Genomic DNA, 23,512 nt, shown 5'->3' with positions numbered 1-23,512 from the left:
TCTGATGCTGGGCTGCCCTGCACCCACTGGTGCAGGATGCAGAGGGGGATGCTGAGCCACGCAGCACCCACCAATGTGGGAGTGGGTGATGCTGAGCCACCCACAGCCCCAAAGTACCCCAACACTCACTGGTGCAGGATGCAGAGGGGCATGCTGAGCCGTCCGGCTCCCAACGGTGCAGGAGGGGGAAAGCTGAGCCACCCGGCCCTGCTGCACCCACGGCTGTGGGATACAGGGGGGGACGCTGAAACACAGCACCCACCGATGCGGGATGCGGAGGATGGGGAGGGGCGATGCTGAGCCACACAGCACCCACTGATGCGGGATGGAGGGGGGGTGCTGAGCCACCCAGTCCCACTGCCTCGAGGTACCCCAACACGCACTAGTGCAAGATGGGGGGGGAGGGGGATGCTGAGCCCCCATCGCCCCCCTGTGCGGGATACAGGTGGGATGCTGAGCCGCCCCCATCACTCTCCAGTGCAGGATGCAGTCGGAATGCTGACCCCGACCCCATCACTCCCCGGTGCGGGATGCAGGCGGGATGCTGAGCCGCCCCCATCACTCCCCAGTGCAGGATGCAGTCGGAATGCTGACCCCGACCCCATCAACCCCCCGTGCGGGATACAGGCGGGATGCTGAGCCCCCCATCACCCCCCAGTGCGGGATACAGGCGGGGTGCTGACCCCCCCCTCCCCCCATCACCCCCCCCGTGCGGGATACAGGCGGGATGCTGAGCCCCCCATCACCCCCCCGTGCGGGATACAGGCGGGATGCTGACCCCCCCCTCTCCCCATCACCCCCCCGGTGCGGGATACAGGCGGGATGCTGACCCCCCCTCCCCCCATCACCCCCCCGGTGCGGGATACAGGCGGGATGCTGACACCCCCCCTCCCCCCATCACACCCCCGGTGCGGGATACAGGCGGGATGCTGACCCCCCCCCCTCCTCCCATCACCCCCCCGTGCGGGATACAGGCGGGATGCTGACCTCCCCCCCTCCCCCCATCACCCCCCCGGTGCGGGATACAGGCGGGATGCTGACCCCCCCCTCCCCCCATCACCCCCCCGGTGCGGGATACAGGCGGGATGCTGAGCCCCCCTCTCCCCATCACCCCCCCGTGCGGGATACAGGCGGGATGCTGACCCCCCCTCTCCCCATCACCCCCCCGTGCGGGATACAGGCGGGATGCTGACCTCCCCCCTCCCCCCATCACCCCCCCGGTGCGGGATACAGGCGGGATGCTGACCCCCCCCCTCCCCCCATCACCCCCCCGTGCGGGATACAGGCGGGATGCTGACCCCCCCCTCCCCCCATCACCCCCCCGGTGCGGGATACAGGCGGGATGCTGACCCCCCCCTCCCCCCCATCACCCCCCCGGTGCGGGATACAGGCGGGATGCTGACCCCCCCCCTCCCCCCCATCACCCCCCCGTGCGGGATACAGGCGGGATGCTGACCCCCCCCTCCCCCCATCACCCCCCCGTGCGGGATACAGGCGGGATGCTGAGCTGCCCGACCCCGCGCGAACAATAGCGCCTCCCGCGCGGGGCGGTGCGCTGCGGGGCGGTCCCGGGGCCGCCCCCCGCCCGCCCCCCGCCGCCGAGGCTCCGCCGCCGCCGCAGCCGGGTCCATGCCCGCTGGAGCCCCCGCCTGCCGCCGCCCGCAGCCCCGGCATGGACGTTAGGTTCTACCCCTCGGCCCCCCCCGCCGTGGGCTCCCTGCCCGGCGCAGACCCCCCGTGCCTGGGGCCGCTGGATTATTACCACTGCAACAAGGTACCGGGATGCAGGAGGAGGAGGAGGAGGATTGGGGGGGGGGGGGGGGGGATGCTGGGGGCTCCGCTCCGCGCGTCCCGCAACTTCCTCGCAGGGGGAAAGCGAGGAAAGTGCCGGTGGCGCCCGGTTCCTGCGGGAGGGAGTTTTGAAAGTGGTGTGGAAGCGGTTCGGGAGGAGCCGTCGGGTCCCGGAGCGGCGAGGAGGGCAGAGAAGCGCTCCGGGATGAAGGCGCCTGCTCGGGGTTCGCTGTTTTCTGCGTGTGCGTTTGGAGCCCCGCGTTTAGTTCCCGTTTCCCCTACGGGAGCGTTTGGCCCGAAGAGAATTAGGTGAAGGTTTCGGTGGTGTGGTTGTTGTCGTCGGGCACTTTTTGTTGCTGTTTGCTGTGTTGTTTTGCGTCTTCTCCGGCACCTCCCGAGGCTCCTGCTCCCTCCCGAGGCTCTGCTCTGCTTTGGGGTCCAGCATCTCCCGAGCCCCCCGGAGCTCCTGCTCCATCCCTCTGTTCTTCTCTGGCTGGGGTCCGACATCTCCTGAGGCTCCTGCTCCATCCCTCAGCTCTTCTCTGGCTGGGCTGGGGTCTGGTACCTCCTGAGCCCCCAGAGGCTCCTGCTCCATCCCTCGTCTCTTCTCTGGGATGGGGTTCAGCATCTCCTGAGCCCCCCTGAACTCGAGCTCTATCCCTCAGCTCTCCTCTGGGTTAGGGTGCAGCATCTCCCGAGCGCCCTGGAGCTCTGGCTCCATCCCTCAGCTCTTCTCCTCTGGGCTGGGGTCCGGTACCTCCTGAGGCCCCTGAGGCTTCTGCTCCATCCCTCGGCTCTTCTCTTCTGGGCTGGGGTCCGACACCTCCCAAGGCTCCTGCGCCATCCCTCAGCTCTTCTCCTGTGGGCTGGGGTCCAGCATCTCCCGAGCCCCCTGGATTTTCTGCTCCATCCCTCGGCTCTTCTCCTCTGGGCTGGGGTCCAGCATCTCCCGAGCCCCCCAGAGCTCCTGCTCCATCCCTCAGCTCCGGCTCCCGGCACCGCTGCTCCCCTGTTCACAGCCTGAATTTGGGGTGCTCTCTCCCCAAAACCCACAGCATATTCGCAAAAGCTCCCTAACATACATTCCCCCCCACCCCGCTCTGCAGCTGCAAGGCAAAGCACCTGCTTCTAGTAAGGAGAGAGGGATATTTGAGAGTTTTCCTTCACCTGAGAGAAGCCAAAGTGAAGGGAATGCATGCTGGACTTAGGGATGAAGAGTTCTCTGCCAGCATCGCCTTCCTCGCGTGTAGGTAAACAGCGCTGAGGTTTCAGCAACAAAGCCGTAGGAAGCAGACCCGTTTGGAAGGAAAGAGGTTCACCACGATAAGCTCTGAGACATAGCCCTGCCTGCATCCCTCCTGGGCCACACTTGGGAATTGCATGGAAAAAAAAGTTAATAAAAGGAGAAAATGCTCTCCTGCTTGGGATGCCCTCGGCTCATCTCGCTGTCGTGGTACTTTGGGATCAAACTCTTTAGAAATAAGCTCCAGGAAACCTGTGCGGCTTCCCAGATGCAGCAAATTAATCTTTGTATATCAGCATATGTATTTAACTGTTCTCTGTCGTTTGGGTTATTTATCTCTTTTTATTAAGTTGCAGCAAACCTAATAGTTCTCATTTGTTTTGAGATGCCCGATTATCCTGAAAGGAAACAACTTAAATTGATTTCTTCTGTATCCACGCACTGCTAATTTCAAACTGTTTTATTATCATTACCGTTGCTCTTAAAATGCTAAATATGCTCTTAAAATACTAACGAGGGCCGGGTCACCTGGGAGCAGGTCATCCGTACGGCTGAAACATCAGTCGATAAAGCGTACACAAGCTGAAAGTCTGGGATCAGGCAAGCGTGAGCCGCTGGGAATTGCGGCGACCCCCAGATCCTGCTGGGTTTGGGAACTCAATTTTCCCAAGAAGTTGTTAGATGTGAATATGGTTTAGTTTGCCTTCCAGTTTGCCGTGTGGGAGCTGGGGCTCGCGGGCACACACGCAGCACTGCAGGCCCTCTCCGTGGGTCTGCGTGATCGCAGCATCCCCCCAGCAGCACCCTCCCGAGCCTTGGGGAGCACGGGGCCCCATGTCGTCAGCTCATCCGTGGCCTGAATCCCTCAGATTAGTCCCAGATTAGATGGTTGCGATTGATCCGCGGGTCCTTGCTGTCGCACGGTGCGGTGGACGGGGAGGATGGAAGAAATCGCCTCTTCTGGGGCTGCGGGAGAAGAAGTGGGTGCATCCAGCTGGCCAGGCTGGATGGGGCACTGGAGAGGAGCCCCCCAGGTACTGACCATTGCCACCAGATGCTGCTGTTGTCACTGCTACGGAAGATCTTAAGGCAGCAGGAGGAAGAAAGGAAGTGACTTACCCTTTTCTCCTATTCAGGGCTCTTATTTTATTTTTTTTTCTTTTCTTTTCTGAGTTATCAAATGTCATTTGCTTATGCACAGCGGCGCACGTTTGTCTGTGGGATGAGGCTGCTGGAACAGAGCCAGAGATGAAAGGGGTTGACTCTTTTTTCCCAGCCGAATGCAGGTATAACACTCATAACTTCAGCATCAAAACGTGGCCCAGTGTCGAGCGGGTGGAGGTATCGCCTTTTGCCTTTGGAGAGTTTCTCCGGCTGGTGTGGGGTAGCATACGGCTGAGGATTGGCACCGGCATGCTGTTATCCTGTGCCTGCTACGGAGAGCACTGTCCGAGCACGCCCGCTTCCTCGGAGCTATATGGGACCCTCTGGGCAACTCCAAAAGCTCACACCATTCTCAACCCCATCACTTCTGTCCAGTGCAGGTGGCTCAGCCCAGAGCCAGGCTAAACCGGTATCTGCTTCAAAATATTTCCACTGTAAAAAGGAGGGTAGCGAACTGGAAAAATCCGCAGTTTTCCCACTATCGCATGCAGGTATCCCAGATGGAATCCATCTCTAGGAAGGACCTGAGCAAGGAACACTTACAGGCTCTTTGCTGTCCTCCTGCTTCGCTGAGTTTACGGTGGGGCTTTAAAGCCCTTTGATTTGAATGGCTTGTTTTGCTCAGGTTCAGGGTTTTTTTTTTACCCCAAAGGGCTGCTTCATTTATTTATTTATTTAAGGGGACAGGCAGAGAAGCCTGGAAAGCATGTGCAGTGTCACTGTGTATAAATAACTCGCTGAGAGCACGGCAGAGCTCTGCCTGCGCGCCCATCGCCGTCGAGCTCGCTGGGTAGATGTGCTTTAGCCCAAAGCATCCTGAAATGTTAATGTAATTGTTTTGTGCACTTACTGAACATGATACCGTTACTGTGAGGTCTCCGATCTCGCCTGCGCACTGCAGTGAGCCACAATTTCTCTTTGCAGCTACCTTATTGCGTATCAGCATTTCCATTTTTAAAAGAGATGTTTAGAGGGATAATAAAATGGGAGCATGTGTCCAGCCGAGCCCTCCCCGGAGAAGGTGGGCATTTGCACCCTTTCTTTAACCACTTCTGGAGCATCTCTGTTTTCCCTCAAAGGGTTGGAAGGACCTGGGGGGAAGTGGGTTGGATCCAGGACCTGCTCCATCATTGGGACTGCACAGCAGAATTTAGGGGAGTGAATTAACATCTCTGCTTTCTTCCTGCAGAAATAAATTTAAAAATAGATTCTTCTTAGGTGCTTTTGGTATTTTGATGGTCAGAGTTGATTAGCACGGTGCCAAATCTCACTTTTTAATTTTCACCACTCGCTTAGGGCAGTGATTGATGGGGAGGAGGAGGCTGCAAGCTGGGAATAGAATCATAGAATAGTTTGGGTTGTAAGGGACCTTAAAGATCATCTGGTTCCACCCCCCCTGCCATGGGCAGGGACACCTCCCACTGGATCCGGTTGCTCCAAGCCCCATCCAACCTGGCCTGGAACACCTCCAGGGATGGGGCAGCCACCACTGCTCTGGGGCAACCTCGGCCAGTGTCTCACCACTCTCATCGCAAAGAAATTCCTCCTCATATCTAGCCTAAATCTGCCCCTCTGCAGTTTATCCCCATTGCCCCCATTCTATCCCCACAAGCCTTTGTGAACAGTCCCTCTCCAGCTTTCCTGGAGCCCCTTCAGGTACTGGAAGGTCACTATAAGATCTCCTCGGAGCCTTCTCTTCTCCAGGCTGAACAACCCCAACCCTCTCAGCCTGTCCTCATGTGGGAGGTGCTCCAGCCCTCTGATCATCCTTGTAGCCTCCTCTGGACTTGTTCCAACAGCTCCATCTCCTTCTTATGTTGAAGATTCCAGAACTGGACACAGTATTCCAGAGGAGGTCTCACAAGAGAGGAATAAAGAGAATACCTAATCCTCACAGAACAAGCACAGCGGTGTTGGGAGTGCCCATTGTCTTGGGAACCTTCATAATCTCCAGCAGTTAATGGGAGATACCTGGTGGAGAGCCCTATTAACCCTGTAGCATTTCTTTAGGATTCAACACCGTCATCAAAACTTGTCCCAAGTCTTTCTAATTGTGCTTTGTGGTGGTTTTGCTTCTCCAGCCACACCCAGAGCCTTGCCTTTTAGACTGATAAATTGACAAAAACTACTTCACCAACACACCATCATAAATTATGGATAATTAAAATCTACTAGTCATGAGAGGAGTATTAATCTGCAAGCAATGCTCTCTTCTTCTTTTAAGAACCTTTCAGAAATGGGATCTGAGCTGCTGGTACAAGCCCAGGTCGATGTAGCGAATGCATTTCTGTGGAACAGTCTGTTTTGTTTTGACTTTTACCATAAATTGTACATTGCAGTGATAAACACGATCCCTTTTTCATCGTTCCAGGCTGCTTTGCCATTCTGGAAGATAAAATATTCTTTTTCTTTCTACTTTCTAAGCCAACTCTGTTTTGAAGCAGCATAAATCTTTCTTTGTAGATGGAGGATTTTGGATGGAGAACAAAGTCCAGCAAATTTTTAATTTGGGGCCCATTTTATTCTCATTTGGCAGCAAGCTTCTGTTGATTTGCAAATGTAGGGGTTTTTTTTAGGTCCTGAATATGAGCAAGGGCTTCTTCTGAAAAGTATTTGAGCTACTCTGTGGGACAACCCTACATTCTCCAGCGCGAGCTTCGATGGGTTGCACGGCAGAAAGCGTTTGAAGCTCGTTTTGCCTTGGGCTTTAAGTCAGGCATTGGGAGCTAAATAATGAATATCCACACATTCATAGAAATTGTTGTTTTCTCCTTTGTGCACAGTGGGAAGGCTTTAATCTGGTTGGGTTTGGAACAATGGGAGATGTTTTGAAGACCGGTCTGACTTGTATATAACATGTTTATTGGGACCGGTTCTGAATAACCTTGTGAAGGGCCTGATCCGTGAAAGTCCCTGTAGCAGAGGAGGCATCAAGAAAACAAAAATTCAGAATTAAAATCTTGCAGGTTCCTCTGATTTATTTATGATGCTTCAAATCATTGTCCCCTAAACCAGTGGTCCAAAGCCTGTTGTGTGTTACAGTGCTGTAACCGCGGGGTGAAGCCATGAACAGGTCTGGACTTACACCTCTGACATTGCAATAGGCATCAGGACCAGTTTGTGTATCCATGATGGAGAAAATATTCTGTTGATAAATCCTATTTTGCCTGTAACAGACCAGAGCATCCTGGAGTTTGCATGGTGTACAGCAGGGAGATCACCTGTAACCCTTACGGAGCTCTTTCTGGTCCTGGTTTTTGCTGGTTGTAGGACTGAGAGCTGCAGGCTCTTTTCCTAGTGGCTGCTGTCATTGTGGTATTTTTATAGCACTTGACGAAGAAACTCTGTTTTTATTCTGCCATCTCTTTGCACCTCCGTGATGCTTGGTGCAAAGACCAGAGGTGAGGACCACTTTGCCACTGCACATGGACCACCCGAGCAGGTGTGGGCTGTGGTTTGGGAGCATCAGCCCTTCTAGGTGCAGTTTTTCCCCTATTACCTTTGTGTTCATCTGTTTCTTTACAAAATGAGCTATAAATGCTTTTACCATAGCCGAGTTATATCTTTCAGTATAAATGAAGCATATAATTGTGTTTTCCTAACTGCTCTACATTAAAAATAAGTTATTGTGCCACTAATGTGTTTTCCTTGACAATTTTCCATCAGCGAGTGCAAGGCTTCTGTCTGAAGCTGTTGAGAGCCACCTTCTCTGCCTCTTCTTTGTGTTTCCTTCAGCATTTCTAAAGTCGGGGTAAAGTGTGATCCCAGCTTTGATACTATTAACTCCTAATTGGAGGTTTAAGCTCTAATGTTCCACTTTTGTGATTTTACACACACATTTTCATATAATTAAAGCTTATTCTTGGGGATGCACAGTTCGGCGGCTGGTGCGGGGGGGGGGGAGAAATCTTGCAACACAACTTACTGAAACAAGCACTAATCAAACCGTTCTTTTAAAAAGAAGTGATTGAGTGTTAAATTTCCTGGGTTTGCACTTATTTGACCAGATTTAAATATTTTAATCATCTGCATCCTCCCCCTTTTCCATTGTTTCCCTCTGGTGGTTTTGTTCTGATGGATGCCATTTCTTCTTTGAGAAATGGCATTGGCTGCTGCGTCGCCTGCAGGCGAAATCTTTGCATTATGCCACAGAATCTCTCTCTTCCGCCGTAATCTTTTTGCATAGATTGGTTGACCTCTGCAGATATAATTAAATCTCTTCCTGACGACTGTGCGCTTTCAGTTCAGCTCTGTGGCGAACGTAACTGTTAGGTAAGTGTTAAATTAGGGCCCCGGACCAGTACTTGTTATTATGGAAAGATTATCTGAACATCAGTTTCTGCTGGGTGCCGCACGCGGCTTCTGAGAATCCTTATCTGCAGAAATCTTGTGATTTCTGGTCTCGGACAGTTTCTTGACCTCTAGTTATGGCCTGGACATAGGAGGCTGGATTGTGCAAATGTTTAAAATGTAGATATTTAATTTTTTTTGTCTCTTGACCTAAGGACCAGCCTCTTACTCTCACGGTGCCTTCTATTTTTCTGTGGTTTTAAAGATCTCATAACTTAGCAGGGGCTAGAAAAGGCGAATGGCAGCATGGGGAGCTATTCCCAAGTAGGGTGGGTGATAAAACTTGATGCAGCTCTGCCATGAGACTCTCCTTCTCACTCCAGATGTGCATCTTTGCTTCTGCGTGGCGGAAACCACCTGCCCTGCGAAGAAGGGCTGGGGCAGCCCCTGCTCCCAGGTGGACAGCCCTGGCACCTCGGTCCTCGGGGGAGATGGAGGAGTGAGCACCAGGCATGCTGGCACGTGCCGCCCTTGCCTCTGGTGACACACCACCGTCTTTTCTTGCCCAGGTTGTATTTTCCTCAGGGATTGGGCTACCCATGCCCTGTGGATCCTATTCCACCTTAGCGGCAGCAAGGAGTGCTTTTTATATCAGATTAGCCGGATCACATTAACAGGTTTTTCTTCCCATAAAACCTACCAATGACTCAGTTTTTCCGTTCCCGTCTGGACTCATCAGGGAGGCTCCATCCCCTTTCTCCCCAGCTGTCTGCGTTCTGCACTCCTCCTCTCCTTTCAGCTTTCGAGAAAGCCATCCTCTTCATCTTGTGCTTGCGGGGTGGAGCTTGTGCTTGCCAGTGGCTCAGGGTGGTTGGTAGGAGCTTTGCCATTTATCCTCTGGATGAGCTGTGTCTTTGGCAGCAGCAGGTCATTTTGGGGTACCCCAGGCATTTGGGAGTTCTTTTTACAAACAACTTGAGCCATCCTGAGCACTCAGCATCCACTGCAGGAAACCAGGTCTCTGGAGAGGTGCAAGCAGAGCCTTGAGGCACCCCAAAAGGCTTCTGTCTTCCAAAGATGTGGATCTCTACATTTATACCTTTGAAAGAGTTAGACCTTTCCAGCCTGATATACCTGGTGGTTTATTCCCTGAGCGTTTCCTCCCTCTCCCTGGGAAGGTGGTAGCAATGTACAGCTCATTAGGACTTGTTAAGCCATTTGAAAACCCTCAAATGCAACAGTTCTAATGCGAAAGGCGATCCTCTGTAAGGGAGGAGATGAGGCAGTGGTGGTAACTTGTAGTGCTGGTCTCACAGCAATTTGCCTTCTGCATGGAATCTGGTGGACCTCAGTCCAGCATGCAGGCTGAGCTCCTTTCTCCCCCAAAACCTGATCTCTGGGTCGGTGATGAGCTGTTTCATTTCACTTCTGCCATCACCATTCCTTTCCACCGTGGGGAAGATGTTGCCAGGGCACCAGGGACCTTTGGGGCGATGCAGCCAGGGAGGACAACATGGGCTGCTGGAAGCTGCTGCACCCACAGAGGTGTTCGTGGGCTTTGGTCTCCGTGGTGGATGCTACTTGTTAGCTCTGAATTAAAAAGACTTTTTTGTTTCATTACTTAGAGTTAGTAAATCCTAAAACAGGAGAAGAACACTAAAATAAAGGTAGATTTTTTTTTTCTCTGTCAAAACCCAACAGTTTAAATCCATTCCGTGTTTCTCATGGAAGCTCCAAGACATGGGTGCTTCTTTGAACGGTGGATTTTTATACTGTGAGCGGTCTCAGCTCAGTGTGCCTGCAGTGGAAAAACAACGTATTTTCTAGGGAATTATATTTCTAATCCCTAGTGTTCTAGGGGCAGAGAATGCCCAGGAGTCCTTAGAGTAAAAGAGAGCAACTTAGACAGCATGGAAATTAAGTTTATGAAAATTTTAGAGGAAGTTTTGTATGGAAATAGTTAATCTTGGTTTGTCCCAGCTTATACGATGGGCGCAAAGAAGCATTTGGATGTCATCTGAAGAAGAAAAAGCAGAAATACTGGAGGAGGGGAGGAACATGAACAGAAGCCGGAGCTTGTTTTAGCAGTGGGAAACGTGTTCCTCTTGAGAGGGTCCTGCTCCGTTTGTCCGTGTTAAGCCTATGGAGGCAACTTTCCCCCTGATGTGTTATCTTGTCTGTAAGCAGCGTTCAAAGGAGAAGAAGAATGTGCTGTTAAAAATATCAAACTTTTGGGAATGGCTGGCAGACTTTACCACTGATAAGCATTGTTGATTGAAGATCAAACGGCCCTTGAAAGCAGAAGAAAAAACTTCCAACGAGAGCCATGGATCTAACCCCGCAGCCAGACAGTGAGGTCACGCAGGCTTCAATCGCTGTATATTTAGGAACCTGCACTGGAATTACAGTCTGGTCTCCTCTACCCCAGACAGATGTTGGCGACATGGTGGTTTCAAACCTGATAAATCTGTTAAAGCTGAGAACAACATTAATTAGATGCCAAGAAAACCAGAGTCATGTTTTCATTATTAGGTGATAGCTTTATATTCCCCTCCCATCCTTAAGATAAAGAGTCTGCCTAGAAGGAAAGGCTGTGGGTCATCGAGGGAACTGAACACTAGTGGCATGTGTTTTTTAATTAATTGTCAACCTGCATTTCTGTGTCAAGGTGGCAGATTAATTGTGGGTGGCTGGCTGTTTGCAAACCAGATAGTTCTGTTGTGGCTGTGCGAAGCGGTGCATGGGGAGTATTTAACTGTCTGATTTAAATCAGACCAGAGAGGAGGTTTTCCGAAAATTATATTAAATCCATTTTTCAACTGAATTTTTCAAAACGGGAAAAGTATTACTGAAATGGTCTTTTTAGTTTCATAAACTCGTAGCCCTTGGAGTAAGGTGGTTGGCGTGCAGCGACCTTTTGCGGGAGGCCAAACCCTGGTGGGAATAACAACATTTAACTTTAGTCAGCTGTGGAACCATAGGATGGCGTAGATTCAGAGAGACCTTAAAGCCCATCCAGTTCCATCCCTCTGCCATGGGCAGGGACACCTCCCACTGGATCAGGGGCTCCAAGCCCCATCCAACCTGGCCTGAAACCCCTCCAGGGATGGGGCAGCCACCACTGCTCTGGGCAGCCTGGGCCAGGGCCTCCCCACCCTCACAAGAAAACATTTCTTCCTAAGATCTCATCTCAATCTCCTCTCTTTCAGTTTAAAACCATTCCCCCTCATCCTCTCCCTGCACTCCCTGATCCAGAGCCCCTCCCCAGCTTTCCTGCAACCCCTTTCAGTACTGGAAGCGAGGTACCAAATTTGTGTGACAGCTGAAAAAAACCAAATACACGTTTAACATCAAAAAATAGCTCAGGCTGGAAGAGACCTTTGGAAGTGTATTTTAAATAATTCCAACAGCACCTTCTGGGGTTGAGGTGGTAGAAGAGAAAAATATCAATACACAGCCTGTGCCAACCACGAGCTGTGGATTTTCTACTCTGATACAGTGAGAGTCTCAGTGGTGACGGCTGCAATCAAATGCTAAATAGGAAATTTGTAATAAAAGGGGCTTTATTTAGAATTAATAAAAAGTGAAATGCCTCATTCCTTGGGAAACATGCGGTATTGACTGAGATTTAGTAACACATCCTGTAGGACCAAGGATCCAGATTGCAGGCTCCAGAGCTGGCTCCAGCATCCTTTCCGTGCATGTGTTACAATTCCTGTTAGAGTACTGGGTTTCATTTGTTTGATTTCTTTGCCTAGAAAGATCACAAAGTGCAAATTTGGGAGGAAATTAGTGAAGAGCTGAAAGCAAGGGCAGCGTTGTACAAAATTATCATTTACTTCTCCCACTCTTGCACATTCCAGTGCCTTTTGTGGCAGTGCAATGCCACCCCATGCATGCAACTTCCCTGCTCCAGGCTGTGCTGGAGTCACACGAAGTCCCGTTGTAATATTCCTGCTATGTCCAACTGGACTGAAAACTTGCTTTACTTTTGGTGTTGATGGTATCTAAGGGCGAGGTTCCTGGATGTGAGGTCCTGCACACGAAGCCTGTGTGATAGAGAACATACTGAAAAGCTTTAAGCTGAAAGAGAGGAGGTTTAGATTAGATTTTAGGAAGAAAAGTTCTGCTGTGAGGGTGGGGAGGCCCTGGCCCAGGTTGCCCAGGGAGGTGCCTGCCCCATCCCTGGAGGTGTTCCAGGCCAGGTTGGATGGGGCTTGGAGTGACCGGATCCAGTGGGAGGTGTCCCTTCCCTTGGCAGGGGGGTTGGAACTGGATGATCTTCGAGATCCCTTCTATCCCGGACCATTCTATGATTCTATACCCCATTTTACGTATAACACTGCTGGATCCTCTATAAGCTCCCAGGGTAGAGACTGCATACTGAATTTCAGGGGATATAGGCAGGATCTAAATGTTAAGATGAGGTAGTCATTAGCTAAATTGGATCCATGTCATAGACAAATCCAAGTATCATGGAAATTTTTCTGTTTTGAACTGAGTTTGGTTAATTTTCAGTCCTGCTATCCAGAGCTGCCCTCCATGGGCTGCATGTGAAGCCACAGAGACAGTTCCCATTTGCAGGAAAGCTCTACTCTAGGTTAAATATCTGGAAAATGTGGATTTTGACATCCTTTTGTCTTGTGGAATTATCTTACGATGTTCTGAAGCTCAGCTGGGGCTTCTTATTTGTCCTCTGGGTTGGAAATCTTGGGTAGCTCAGAGGCAGGAAGAGTGTGCTGCTGGATCTGGGGCTTCAGCTTGTGTCATTGTCATTGTGCCATGAGCATGGGGATGGTGCCAGCTTGGAAGGAATCCTCTGCTTGGCAAAAAAGGTTTGGAGAGCAGGCTGCCTCCTTGCTTAGCACAGTTACAACAGGAAAGCTGCAGGATCCAGAGGTTTCTGAAAGGACGCTGTGACTTTTCCCATCACTAGGTCACCGGGCCAGAGTGTCAAGGGACCAGACATCCTCAGATGCTGTGAAACAGGGCTGGTGGTGGCTGTCCTGCTCTCTGAGCATGGACTTGCACATCACGGTTGCTCCTGGTGGCAGTGTGGCACATACAGCAGGACAGGGGCTAGCTGGGGTGGCCTCATCGCTTTGGCCAGAGCTGGAACCACTAGAGAGACCAAGGGGGAGATCCAGCCTTCTTTGGGGTTTCTGCTGTGATTGTTTGGGGAGAAATGAAACTTCCAATACTGCTAACCCAGCAACACCCAGGCTGAATATACTTAAACGTGATGACGTGAACTTTGTGTGGTTGAACGTTTCCAAGTGCAGTGCCTGTAGCTGTCGGTGCTTCACCTGACACAGCAGCAGAGCCGCACTCCACAGGGCTGGTTAGCCAACGCCATCAATACCTTGGGTCCCTGCCTCGGCATCACTGTCCTCAGCAATTAGTATCCGTGGGGCCGGAGACGGCTTGGCAGGAGCTGCCCAGACCCCACAGCTTGGAGCCCTGTGCGAGCTGGCATTCCCTTTGCTGTGTTTAAGCAGTGCACGCTTGACTTAAGTGTCTTAATAAAGCAGAAAGCTTAGTGGGAAGGAGGTGAAAAAGGAAAGCTTGATTCCATGTTCATCTCTATTGCGATTCAAGTTTTGTTTCCCCATGTGTTCCCCGTCTCCCTCCCTGTTTGTCCAAGTGCTGCTTCTGTTGCATTTGTTATTTATTTTCTTTTTAGCCTGGGGGCTGCTGCGAGAGGTGTCCCTTTGCTCTGCCGCCTGTTCCTGATGCTTCGCTTTCTTTGCTAATTCCAATTGTTTCTGCCAAAATCGTTTGGTGGTGTTATGTAAACGTAGAATCACACGCTAACGCTCTAATCCGGGTGCTCCAAAACACGCTGGGTTGGATTCGCCCCCGTGCTGACTCTGTTGCTGTCAGGCTGGGGGTCCCCTTGGCTCAGAAGCCGCTGGGGGTGGGAGGCTACTGGTCCCGACATCCACAGCCATCTGAGCCAATCTCGCTGTTGTTGCTGGTACTTTTAGTGGGAGGCATGAAAACACCCTGGAAGTCATTCAGGGATGGGATTTAAGCTGTTTGTAGAGCATGGTACCTGCACAGTAAAGCTTTTTGGCACCAGGGTCTGTTTCTGCTGTTGCATTAGCAGTAGCGTTGGTGGATGCTAGCACCAAAAAGTGCAACATCTCCACCCCGTCACTGCCCATGGTCCAGGGCAAAGCCTGCCTGTGCAGTCCTCGTGCTTGCTGCCAGCCAGCCAGTGGCTTTCGACTGGAAAGGGGGAGATTTAAATTAGGCTTTACGAAGAAATTCGTCACGATGCGGGTAGTGAGACCCTGCCCCAGGTTGCCCAGAGCAATGGTGGCTGCCCCATCCCTGGAGGTGACCCAGGTCAGGTTGGATGAGGCTTTGAGCCCCCTGATCCAGTGGGAGGTGTCCCTGCTTGTGGCGGTGGAGGGGGGGGGGGTTGGAACTGGATGGGCTTTGAGTTCCCTTCCAACCCAAACCATTCGATGATTCATTTTATGATTTTACGATGGTATTGGAGCTTCTGGAGCATCTTCATGGAGGTATGATGTTCCTGCAGAGGTTGCTGGATGGGCACCTCTTCTCTTGTGCCAAGTAGTATGCGCCCTTCTCTGAAGTGTGCAGCCAGTTGTTTACCTGGAAAGTGATATTAGCAAAGATATTAATGAATTTCCTAGTGCTGCTTGATGTGATTTGGCTGCCAGAATTATTTTTAATAAAAAAAAGAGAGAGAGATCCACCTTTACTGTGTGCCCAACCTCTTCCCCATGTACTCTGCTGTTTTTGAGAGATTAAAAGGAGATTAAATCCTGCTGATCTGACAGGTGATGCTGATGAAAGTTTGGAGGGGATTAGGGTAAATCCATTCCTCCTTCTGATTTAGTAGAAGATTTGAATTAATTGATAAAATTGGCCCGGGTTACACCTCTGAAACCTGAGCTTGGGAACCGACAGAGGTGTAAATGAAGGTAGAACTTGTTTCTGGAGCAGAAAGGCTAATGAATTAACCTTTATAAGGCCAGTGAACGCTTAAGATAGCTGTACATCTATTCCTGTTGCAATGTCCTATTAATCTGCGCTGCCACAGAATTAAAGGGTGCCTGGGCTGGCTCCTGAGCTGGGGGAAGCTGGCCTGATGCTCCTGCCGCACAGCTGCGAGATACTCTGCAACAACCAGCTTGTGTGTGCAGGAGGCCTTGTTCATGTGTCATTTGAGTTTCAGTTAAAAAATGCCATCTCTCATACTAGAGATGAAGTGGAATGGGTTCAGGTATGCCTTGAGGAGCTTGATCCAGCCAAAGCTGTGTGAGTGTCCTGGCTGTTTCTGCAGTGGCATTGCAGTGGGGCTAGAGGTTATGTGTAGATGTGGTACATAGGGACGTGCTTTAGTAGTGAGCTTGGCAGTGTTATGTTTATGGTTGGGCTTGATAATCTTGGAGGTCTTTTCCAACCTAAATAATTCTGTGATTCTATGAAGAGGATGTTCTTGGCAGCCTCCAGCGGCTATTGGACTTACTGTATGTCTGTGTGCATCCTTCAGCTCAAGAACATGGATGGCAGGACTCTAGAGCGTGCTCCTGTAAGGTGCCCCAGCATCAAAAAGATTGTCTTCTGAAAAGCATTGAGACCTGCAGTGTTGCCATTTAGGCCAAGCACCAGTGCTGTAACTCACACCAGCAATATGTAGTGCCCTGTGGTGGGCATCCTGCAGGACAGAGCATGGCTGTGCAGCAATTCCAAGAATATATTCAGCACAAGGCTCAACAGCACCGAACACCTGTCTTGACAGTGGGAGAACTGCTAAATAGTCTTCACTTCTTCTTCTCTGTGTTCTGCATACGCAAATGAAGTTCTTGAGGACCAAAAAAGATCTGCTGGGAGCAAAGCGGGTGCAGCGGTGGAGCCCCATTCTGGATGAGCTTTATAAACTAGGGCAGTGCACAGCATGGTACTCACTGCTGGAGGTCGGCACTGCCCATGGCATCCACAGCAGATGTCAAGGCAGAGAGAGGAAAAAGCTTTGTGCGAAGCAACTTTGACATTTTTGGCTTTCGGAGAAGATGACCTCACAAGTGCAACCCTTTTGGAGCTCTTACCCTGGGACTGCTTGTGCAAGAGGGCTACAGAGTGGCTCGGCCATCGTAGGATTTTGTACCACCAGCAAACCTGAGCCACCTCAGCTCTGAGGTTCTCTGCGAAGAAATAACCACCAGAACAGTAACAGTGAGAGATCTGGATGCTTCAGAGAAGGTGAGCCTGGAAGCAGCAGGTATCTTCATGCTACTTAGCAAAGCTGACATTTGAAAATCGCCTAGATTCATGTAAAGCTGCATATAGACCTTTTTGACCAAAGGGATCAAACGTGCTCCTGCAAAGCCTGTCTTGGAAGCCTGGGGAACCTCAGAGCATGGTGGACCCACTGCACAAATTCATAGTAGAATAGTTTTGTAGTAATTCTGGAGGTGCAAGAGACAGCTGGTGTGTGTCTGAGGGTCTGCTCACTTCAGAGCCCGACAGGCTGCAGCTGCTGAGGGAATCCAGCGAAAGTTGGCTGCTGCTACAGGGTTCTTTGCTCTCTGTAATTTGATGACCTGAGTATCTCATGAAAGAGAGTGCTGTTAATGCTAGCGCAGGCCAGGTGCACTTATCCCGAGTGCGATCTGAAGTTCCAGGTTCTATAAAATAGGACTGAAGTCAGAGATGGTCTGAACAAGTAGTATCAGGGCAGGGATGACAGGAGGATTGCTCCCAGTGGAGAATATCTGTTTGCTTCCTCCGAGTTTCTTTGGATTTATACACTTGTAGCAGCAAACAGAGTGCTGTCTCTATCATTATAGATGCTGGTGGGGTGGGTAGGAAAAATGGGTAGAAGCACAATAGCAAGCCACAGGCAAGTAGGAATATTTTGAAGTATGTAATACATGGGAATAACTTAGAAATACTGTATATTTTTTTTTAATGGGTCATTGGAATTACACTTTTCTAGAAAGCAGGGGGAAAGAGAGCCTGGAATTAAATCTATTAAACAGCTTCATTAACTGTCATAAAGCAGCAGGATTTTGAGGGAAGTGTTTTCCAGTTTCTTCATCATGTTGCAGCACAAGCTGGTGTTTGCCAATGAGTGTCTCCTTCCAGAAAGGCAAAAAATAGCTAAATTCACCATATGGTGTATTTATATTGAACCTCATGAGGTTCAAAAAGACCAAGTGCAAGGTCCTACACCTGGGTCGGGGCAATCCATGGTTTCAATACAGGGTGGAGGATGATGTGATTGAGAGCAGCTCTGAGGAGAAGGACTTAGGGTGCTGGTTGATGAGAAGCTCAACATGAGCTGGCAACATGCGCTCACAGCCCAAAAGTCGAAACCGTACCCTGGGCTACATCAAAAGCAGTACGGCCAGCTTCTGGAATCCTCAACATAAGAAGGAGATGGAGCTGTTGGAACAAGTCCACAGGAGGCTACAAGGATGGACCGGGGGCTGGAGCACCTCCTGTATGAGGACAGACTGAGAGAGTTGGGGTTGTTCAGCCTGGAGAAGAGAAGGCTCCGAGGAGATCTTATAGTGACCTTCCAGTACTTGAAGGTGCTACAGGAAAGCTGGAGAGGGACTGTTCACAAAGGCTTGTGGGGATAGGATGGGGTCAATGGGGATAAACTGCAGAGGGGCAGATTTAGGCTAGACATGAGGAGGAATTTCTTGCGATGAGAGGGATGAGGCCCTGGCCCAGGTTGCCCAGGGAAGTTGTGGCTGCCCCATCCCTGGAGGGGTTCCAGGCCAGGTTGGATGGGCCTTGGGCAGCCTGAGCCAGTGGGATGTCCCTGCCCATGGCAGAGAGTGGAACTGGATGATCTTTAAGGTCCCTTCCAACCCAAACTATTCTATGATTCTGTGATATGGTGGAGGAGAATATTTGGTATCCGTATTTTTTGTGATGATGGTAGTTGTTTAAAATCAAGTTACCTTTGTATTTGCTTGGTTTAACTCTAAACAGGAAAATAATGGCTGTTATAATATCTCTATTAGAAGAATATCGTTTTAAAGCACTTCAGGGTTACATTAGTTGAGTGCAAAATGAATTCTTCCTCTAGAGCAAATAAACCCCAGTGGGGCTGAATGCTGGGAGCTGACAGCTTGATGTGGGGATGTGCATCACAGACAGATCTCCGAGGGCTGGTTCTTGATGTAATTCTTTTCCTTTCTTCTTTCGCTCACCTCAGTGAAGCAGCATCTCGCCCCAGCAAATGGGTTTGAAGCCCTTACATCAGAAACTGGGAGATGCTGGGCGGCACGGAGCAGGGGCAGCAGTGCTAACTAGAGGTGGGGGGAGCCAAGAAATACAGCCTCTCCATATGCCTGCACATGACTAGGTAGACTTCCGTGCAATATCTTTTATTTTCTCCTCTGAACACCAACTTATACTTGCAGTTTAGGGGGTTTCTTGTTTGTTTGGGTATATTTTTTTTTCCTAACTCTACCTGAGCCTGGCAGCATGTGATGGGATGCAGGAGGGAAGTGCTCACTGCTGATGCTCTGTGCGTGTAAGGAATTGCATAAATAGTTTTTGGGTGTGTGAAGTGGCTTGCACATCCAGCTGCCTGAGCGGAAAAGGTTTCTGTGCACCTAAGTACAGCTCTATTCAAGAGCCAGCTCCCTCGAACTGCAGATGCACACATATAAAGTGAGCTTGGGCCTCTGAAAACTTGGCACAGGTTGACTTTTTTCAAGCAGTATCCAATGATGTAATATAGCAAATATTAGGAGAACAACATCTGGTAGCACTGCTGTCTACATGCCCATTGCAAACAAATTTTCAGACCTCTGTAAATGTTCAGTTTAGTCACATAACAGTGTGGTAAGGGACTTGTGCAGTCAAGGCCACCTGCTTGCCTCTTTTCCTCTCACATAAAATAACGAGGACTTTTTTTTTTTGTTTGGTTTTGTTTCCAATGCGTTCAGTGACACTTTAAAAGCAGCAAAATGCATTAGAAAGAGGAGCCAAGATCTCTTCGTGCAGAAATGTCAATGTTTTTATTTTAAGCTTAATGATGCAGTTAGTTCATTATCTCTGAATTGTAAAACACTGGTGGGGATGACTTAAATATCCTGCTGTAGGGATTAGTTCCCAGCTGTGGATGGGAGGTGTTTTCTGCGCAGGGCTGTGTGTGATGTGCTGCTGGTGTAAGTCTGGGCTCTGGAGCTCCTGTTCTGCAGCCACTCCCAGGACACAAGTTTTCAGTGTTGGATGTGGCAATGCCCTTTCTCTGCCCAAAAATGAAACCGCGCTCATAGCTGGTGTGAAGCCATGAAACTGCCAGTGGTAAAAGTGCTGCGCAAGCTCCAGCCCTTGGATTTGTGGCAGGGATGTGCCCATAGGATGCAAACTTGCTGACTGCTTTGTAGGCAAGTGCATGGGAGTGGGAATGGAGAGTCCCAGCTCTGTGTGAGCAGCGGGGACAAGCGAGCTCTGCTGGCTTCCTTTGTGGCTGATGTGGGCACGAGGCTTTGTTTAAACTTAGGAGATGGCAAAACTTTGGGTTGGGTATGATTGCAACTACGTGTGGTCCAGCAGAGTTTTGAGGCCCCACGTGAAATGGGTTTCATTGGGCATTGAGCAAACACCTGGTAGAGGATGATCCCGAAGAAAAATAGCAAAGGTAGACAAAGATTCTTTATATAAGTAAGAGATAAATGATGTATCACTACAAGAGCATTTTTCTCCAGGATTATTTTTTAGATGAATCTCAGTGCTGCAAGTTCTGTGTTACCAGCATGTCTGGTATGTGGCACTGGAGACCATGGTGCTGTGCTCTGTGTGCTGGAAGGTGCCAGTGTCTGACATCAGACTGGTCCTTCCTGCTGGGGAAATCATTGTTCTTGCAAGTCATATGCTGCGTGAGATTGCTGCTAGGCTGTGCCTTCTTCCTTCACTTTGATGCAGAGTTGACACTCTGGGAAATCATTAGATGATCGTAAGGAAGTACAGGTGCGATGCAAGAAAGAAAGTGTGGTTTAAGCCCCTCATCAGCTCCAGAAGACTCCTAGAGATATAGATGCCCTCAGCGTCCTACAGCTGTGTTATGCAGAGTGTGATTCAGCCACCAGCAGTTTGCATCAGGCTGTATTTCAGCAGCACTGACTTCAGCAGAGGCTCTAAAACAAGCAGAACTGGCCAGACCTCCCCGGTGGGTTGCAGAAACGGGACTTCAGACATCAAAGAATCAATTCCACCTCAGAATTCCCTGGGCACTGCAGTTGATTAATTTGTGATGTAGTCTCCTGAAGCATAAGACACATGGTTTATGGTTTTTACCAAAATCATCTAAGCTGAAAAATTCATCAATCCTATTCCTTCCTCCCAGTGACCACACACTTGGTGAAATGTTCACCTTCTTCCTTCCCTTTTCTCCCTGTGTGAAATGTCCCACCTTCTCATACGAAACACCGCAGAGTATGTGGCTGTCTGCAGTCCAGGAGCCCTGGGTACTGCTCTGAGCCATGCGGGAGGGGAGCTGCAGCTCTCCAGGCTTGCATGATGCTCCCCTGTCATCTGGTTTCTTTTCCTTTCGGAAAGGTAAAGGGTAAAAGAGGAGCCCATCCACTTTCACACTCATCTGCTTGCTACGATGATGAGAGGGTTAATAGGAAAGGTGAGCATTGAACTGGTAACATCTGTCCACATGGGTTTTGCAAGTTCCTAATGCATGAACTTCAGAGCTGGAGTGAGATCCATGTTGATGGTGAATATCGTGATTTGCATGTTTGTCCTTTGTACGTAGACACTGGGATTTATGGGGGAAGGATAGCACTGATAGAGGCAATTTTCCCAATCCAGTGACTGGACAAGCACTGGCTGAGCGGTGGAATCAGAGGAGCATCTTTGGTCCCCAGCAGAGACCAACATCTCATCTTTGCTTGGGTTGGGGGTTCTGCCACCTGCCTGGAATGAAGGAGCTATGGAGGAAGGGAAGAGGTTAAAAAGAAGCAAACTGTCCAACAGGAATAAGCATGTAGGTGTGAAGATGGACTTTTATGTGGCGTTATGCTGGTTTCATTCAAAGGACTGCAAAGATCATCAACCACTGCAGAGACCCCACTCCTCTGCCCCATCCAAATGTGGAATTCCACTGCACAGAGGTGGTACCGAGTCTTCATCCCCATGGGGAGATGCCTTGGGCGTCCTCAATGCTATGAAGCCTTTTCTGATGCTCTAGGCCTCCAGTTTGCTTTGTGTTCACATTGATCTAGGGCATCAATGGCATGTGTGAACGGGAAGAAGGCAGTTCCACTTTACCTAGATTTGTTAAATTTTATATGAGCAGGCTTCATTTAAAAAAAAAAAGAAAAAAAAAGAAAATCTTAAAACACAAAGCCCAAGAGATGGGTGAATTTAAGTGCTATTAAGAGATTATTGCCGATGCCCTGCTGTGCATATTGATTCAGCTGAGAGGCAGTAGGAGCAGTTCATCAGCATCATCCAGCCTACACTCTCCTTTCTCTTGCAAGTGCAGCTCGTCCCAGGGCTGCAGAGCCCTGGCGTTTGGTAGTGAGAGGTACCTGATTTCTGGTTTCTTCCATCTCCTCAACCCTTTTCTCTTTGCTTCTCCCACCTTTGCTCCATGAGCGCTGCCAGCCGCATCTGCAGGGACAGGAAGGAAGGTTGCCCTGAGATGTCTGTGGTCAAGAGCAACCCACTGTTGGACACAGCCGAGACTGTGCAGCTCAAACCTCCCCGTGTTGGGGGCTATACAGCTCCTGGCACTGCTCATACGGATGTCCCGAGGCTGTGGCCCAAGACCAGAGTGAGGGGCCTTGCCTGGAGGGTATTTATTTACAGGCTTTTGTTGGATCTCTTTGCAGCTCCTACCTCAGAGCCTTGATGACAGCGAGTGCTTCTCGCCACTAAGTCCCTTTTGGTGGAGAATTAAATCATTGCATTATTTTTTTTTCCTCCAGTAGTCGATGTTCTGAGCTAAATTAGAATAGAAATCTTTTGAAACTGTTCCTTTAATAAAGTATTTAGTTAATAGATGATGCATAGCTCACAAAGCTTGCAAGAATCTGACATGGGGTATCATAATATTATGATATTTAACAGCTAAACCTACTGCATTATCAACTTACCTCTATAGCATGGAGGAGGCAACAGCTGAGGCATAAAAACTAATGCTTCAGTATGACAGAGCTAAAATTGAACTTGGCAATTACCACGTGCATGATTCGCAGTATTGTGAAGTGAAGCTACTATATAAATCAGCTCCAGTAATCACAGGGTTTAAAATTAGTCGGTTACTATTAACTCTGCCAGTGTTAGCATATGCGGAAGAATTATAAAAGTGAAAGGTATGGAATATCTGAAGTACAGGTTTAAAGTAAACCACTTGAACAAGCTCCCAGTGGGAGGATTTTAAGTTCGTGCAGAAGTAAGGTTTTGGGTACTCTGACAAAGGTTTGTGGAACACGTTTAATTGCACATTGCAGTCTAATCTTTTGAATGCTTAACATCCTTTAGAAAGCACCTTTTCATGTTCCCAAGACTTTCACAGTTCACAGAGGGTAGAGTGATGATTGAATTTAATTTTTTCTCCCTTACAGATTTTTTTTTTTTCAGAGCAGCACTATTCAAGTAGTTTGCAGCGCTCTTCAATGCCAGGCGTAGAGAAAAAGGAAACAGCAGGATAATGTTTTAAAATCATTATGGGGAAGTGAAAAGCTGCTCTGAGCACAGCACAGAAATTAGCAACTGCTATGATTGCTAAATTTTTATTCAATGCAAAATTCATGGAATTTGCCACTATGAAAAAGATGGGAGTCAAGTTAGTTAATAGGATTCTAAATTATGTAGGATGCACAAATATTTTATATGGGGCACAGAACTGCCTGGGTTTCTGTAGGAGAGCAGGAGCTGGAAGCAGCTCTGCTGGGGTCAGATAAAATCATGGAATGCTTTGGTTTGGATGGTACCTTAAAGCCCATCCAGTTCCACCCCGTGCCATTGGCAGGGACACCTCCCACTGGATCCGGTCACTCCAAGCCC

At 49.6% G+C, this 23,512-nt stretch overlaps 1 protein-coding gene across 2 annotated transcripts in view; it reads left to right on the top strand.

The window, feature by feature from the left end:
* The first annotated feature begins 1,596 nt into the window (after positions 1 to 1,596).
* Positions 1,597 to 23,512, top strand: part of TOX2 (TOX high mobility group box family member 2) — a 159,135-nt gene continuing 137,219 nt past the window's right edge. The window contains exon 1 of one of the 2 annotated variants that reach the window (XM_054081821.1): positions 1,597 to 1,774. In XM_054081821.1, coding sequence (XP_053937796.1) covers positions 1,673 to 1,774 — 102 coding nt within the window. In that variant the 5' untranslated portion in view covers positions 1,597 to 1,672. Of the gene's footprint in view, positions 1,775 to 1,907; positions 2,101 to 23,512 lie in introns of those variants that run through there. The other variant, XM_054081822.1, reaches the window with a different exon arrangement.

This window comes from Cuculus canorus, chromosome 16 (assembly GCF_017976375.1).
Source record: "Cuculus canorus isolate bCucCan1 chromosome 16, bCucCan1.pri, whole genome shotgun sequence".
Lineage (NCBI taxonomy): Eukaryota > Metazoa > Chordata > Aves > Cuculiformes > Cuculidae > Cuculus > Cuculus canorus.
This window is presented reverse-complemented; position numbering and strand designations above follow the sequence as displayed.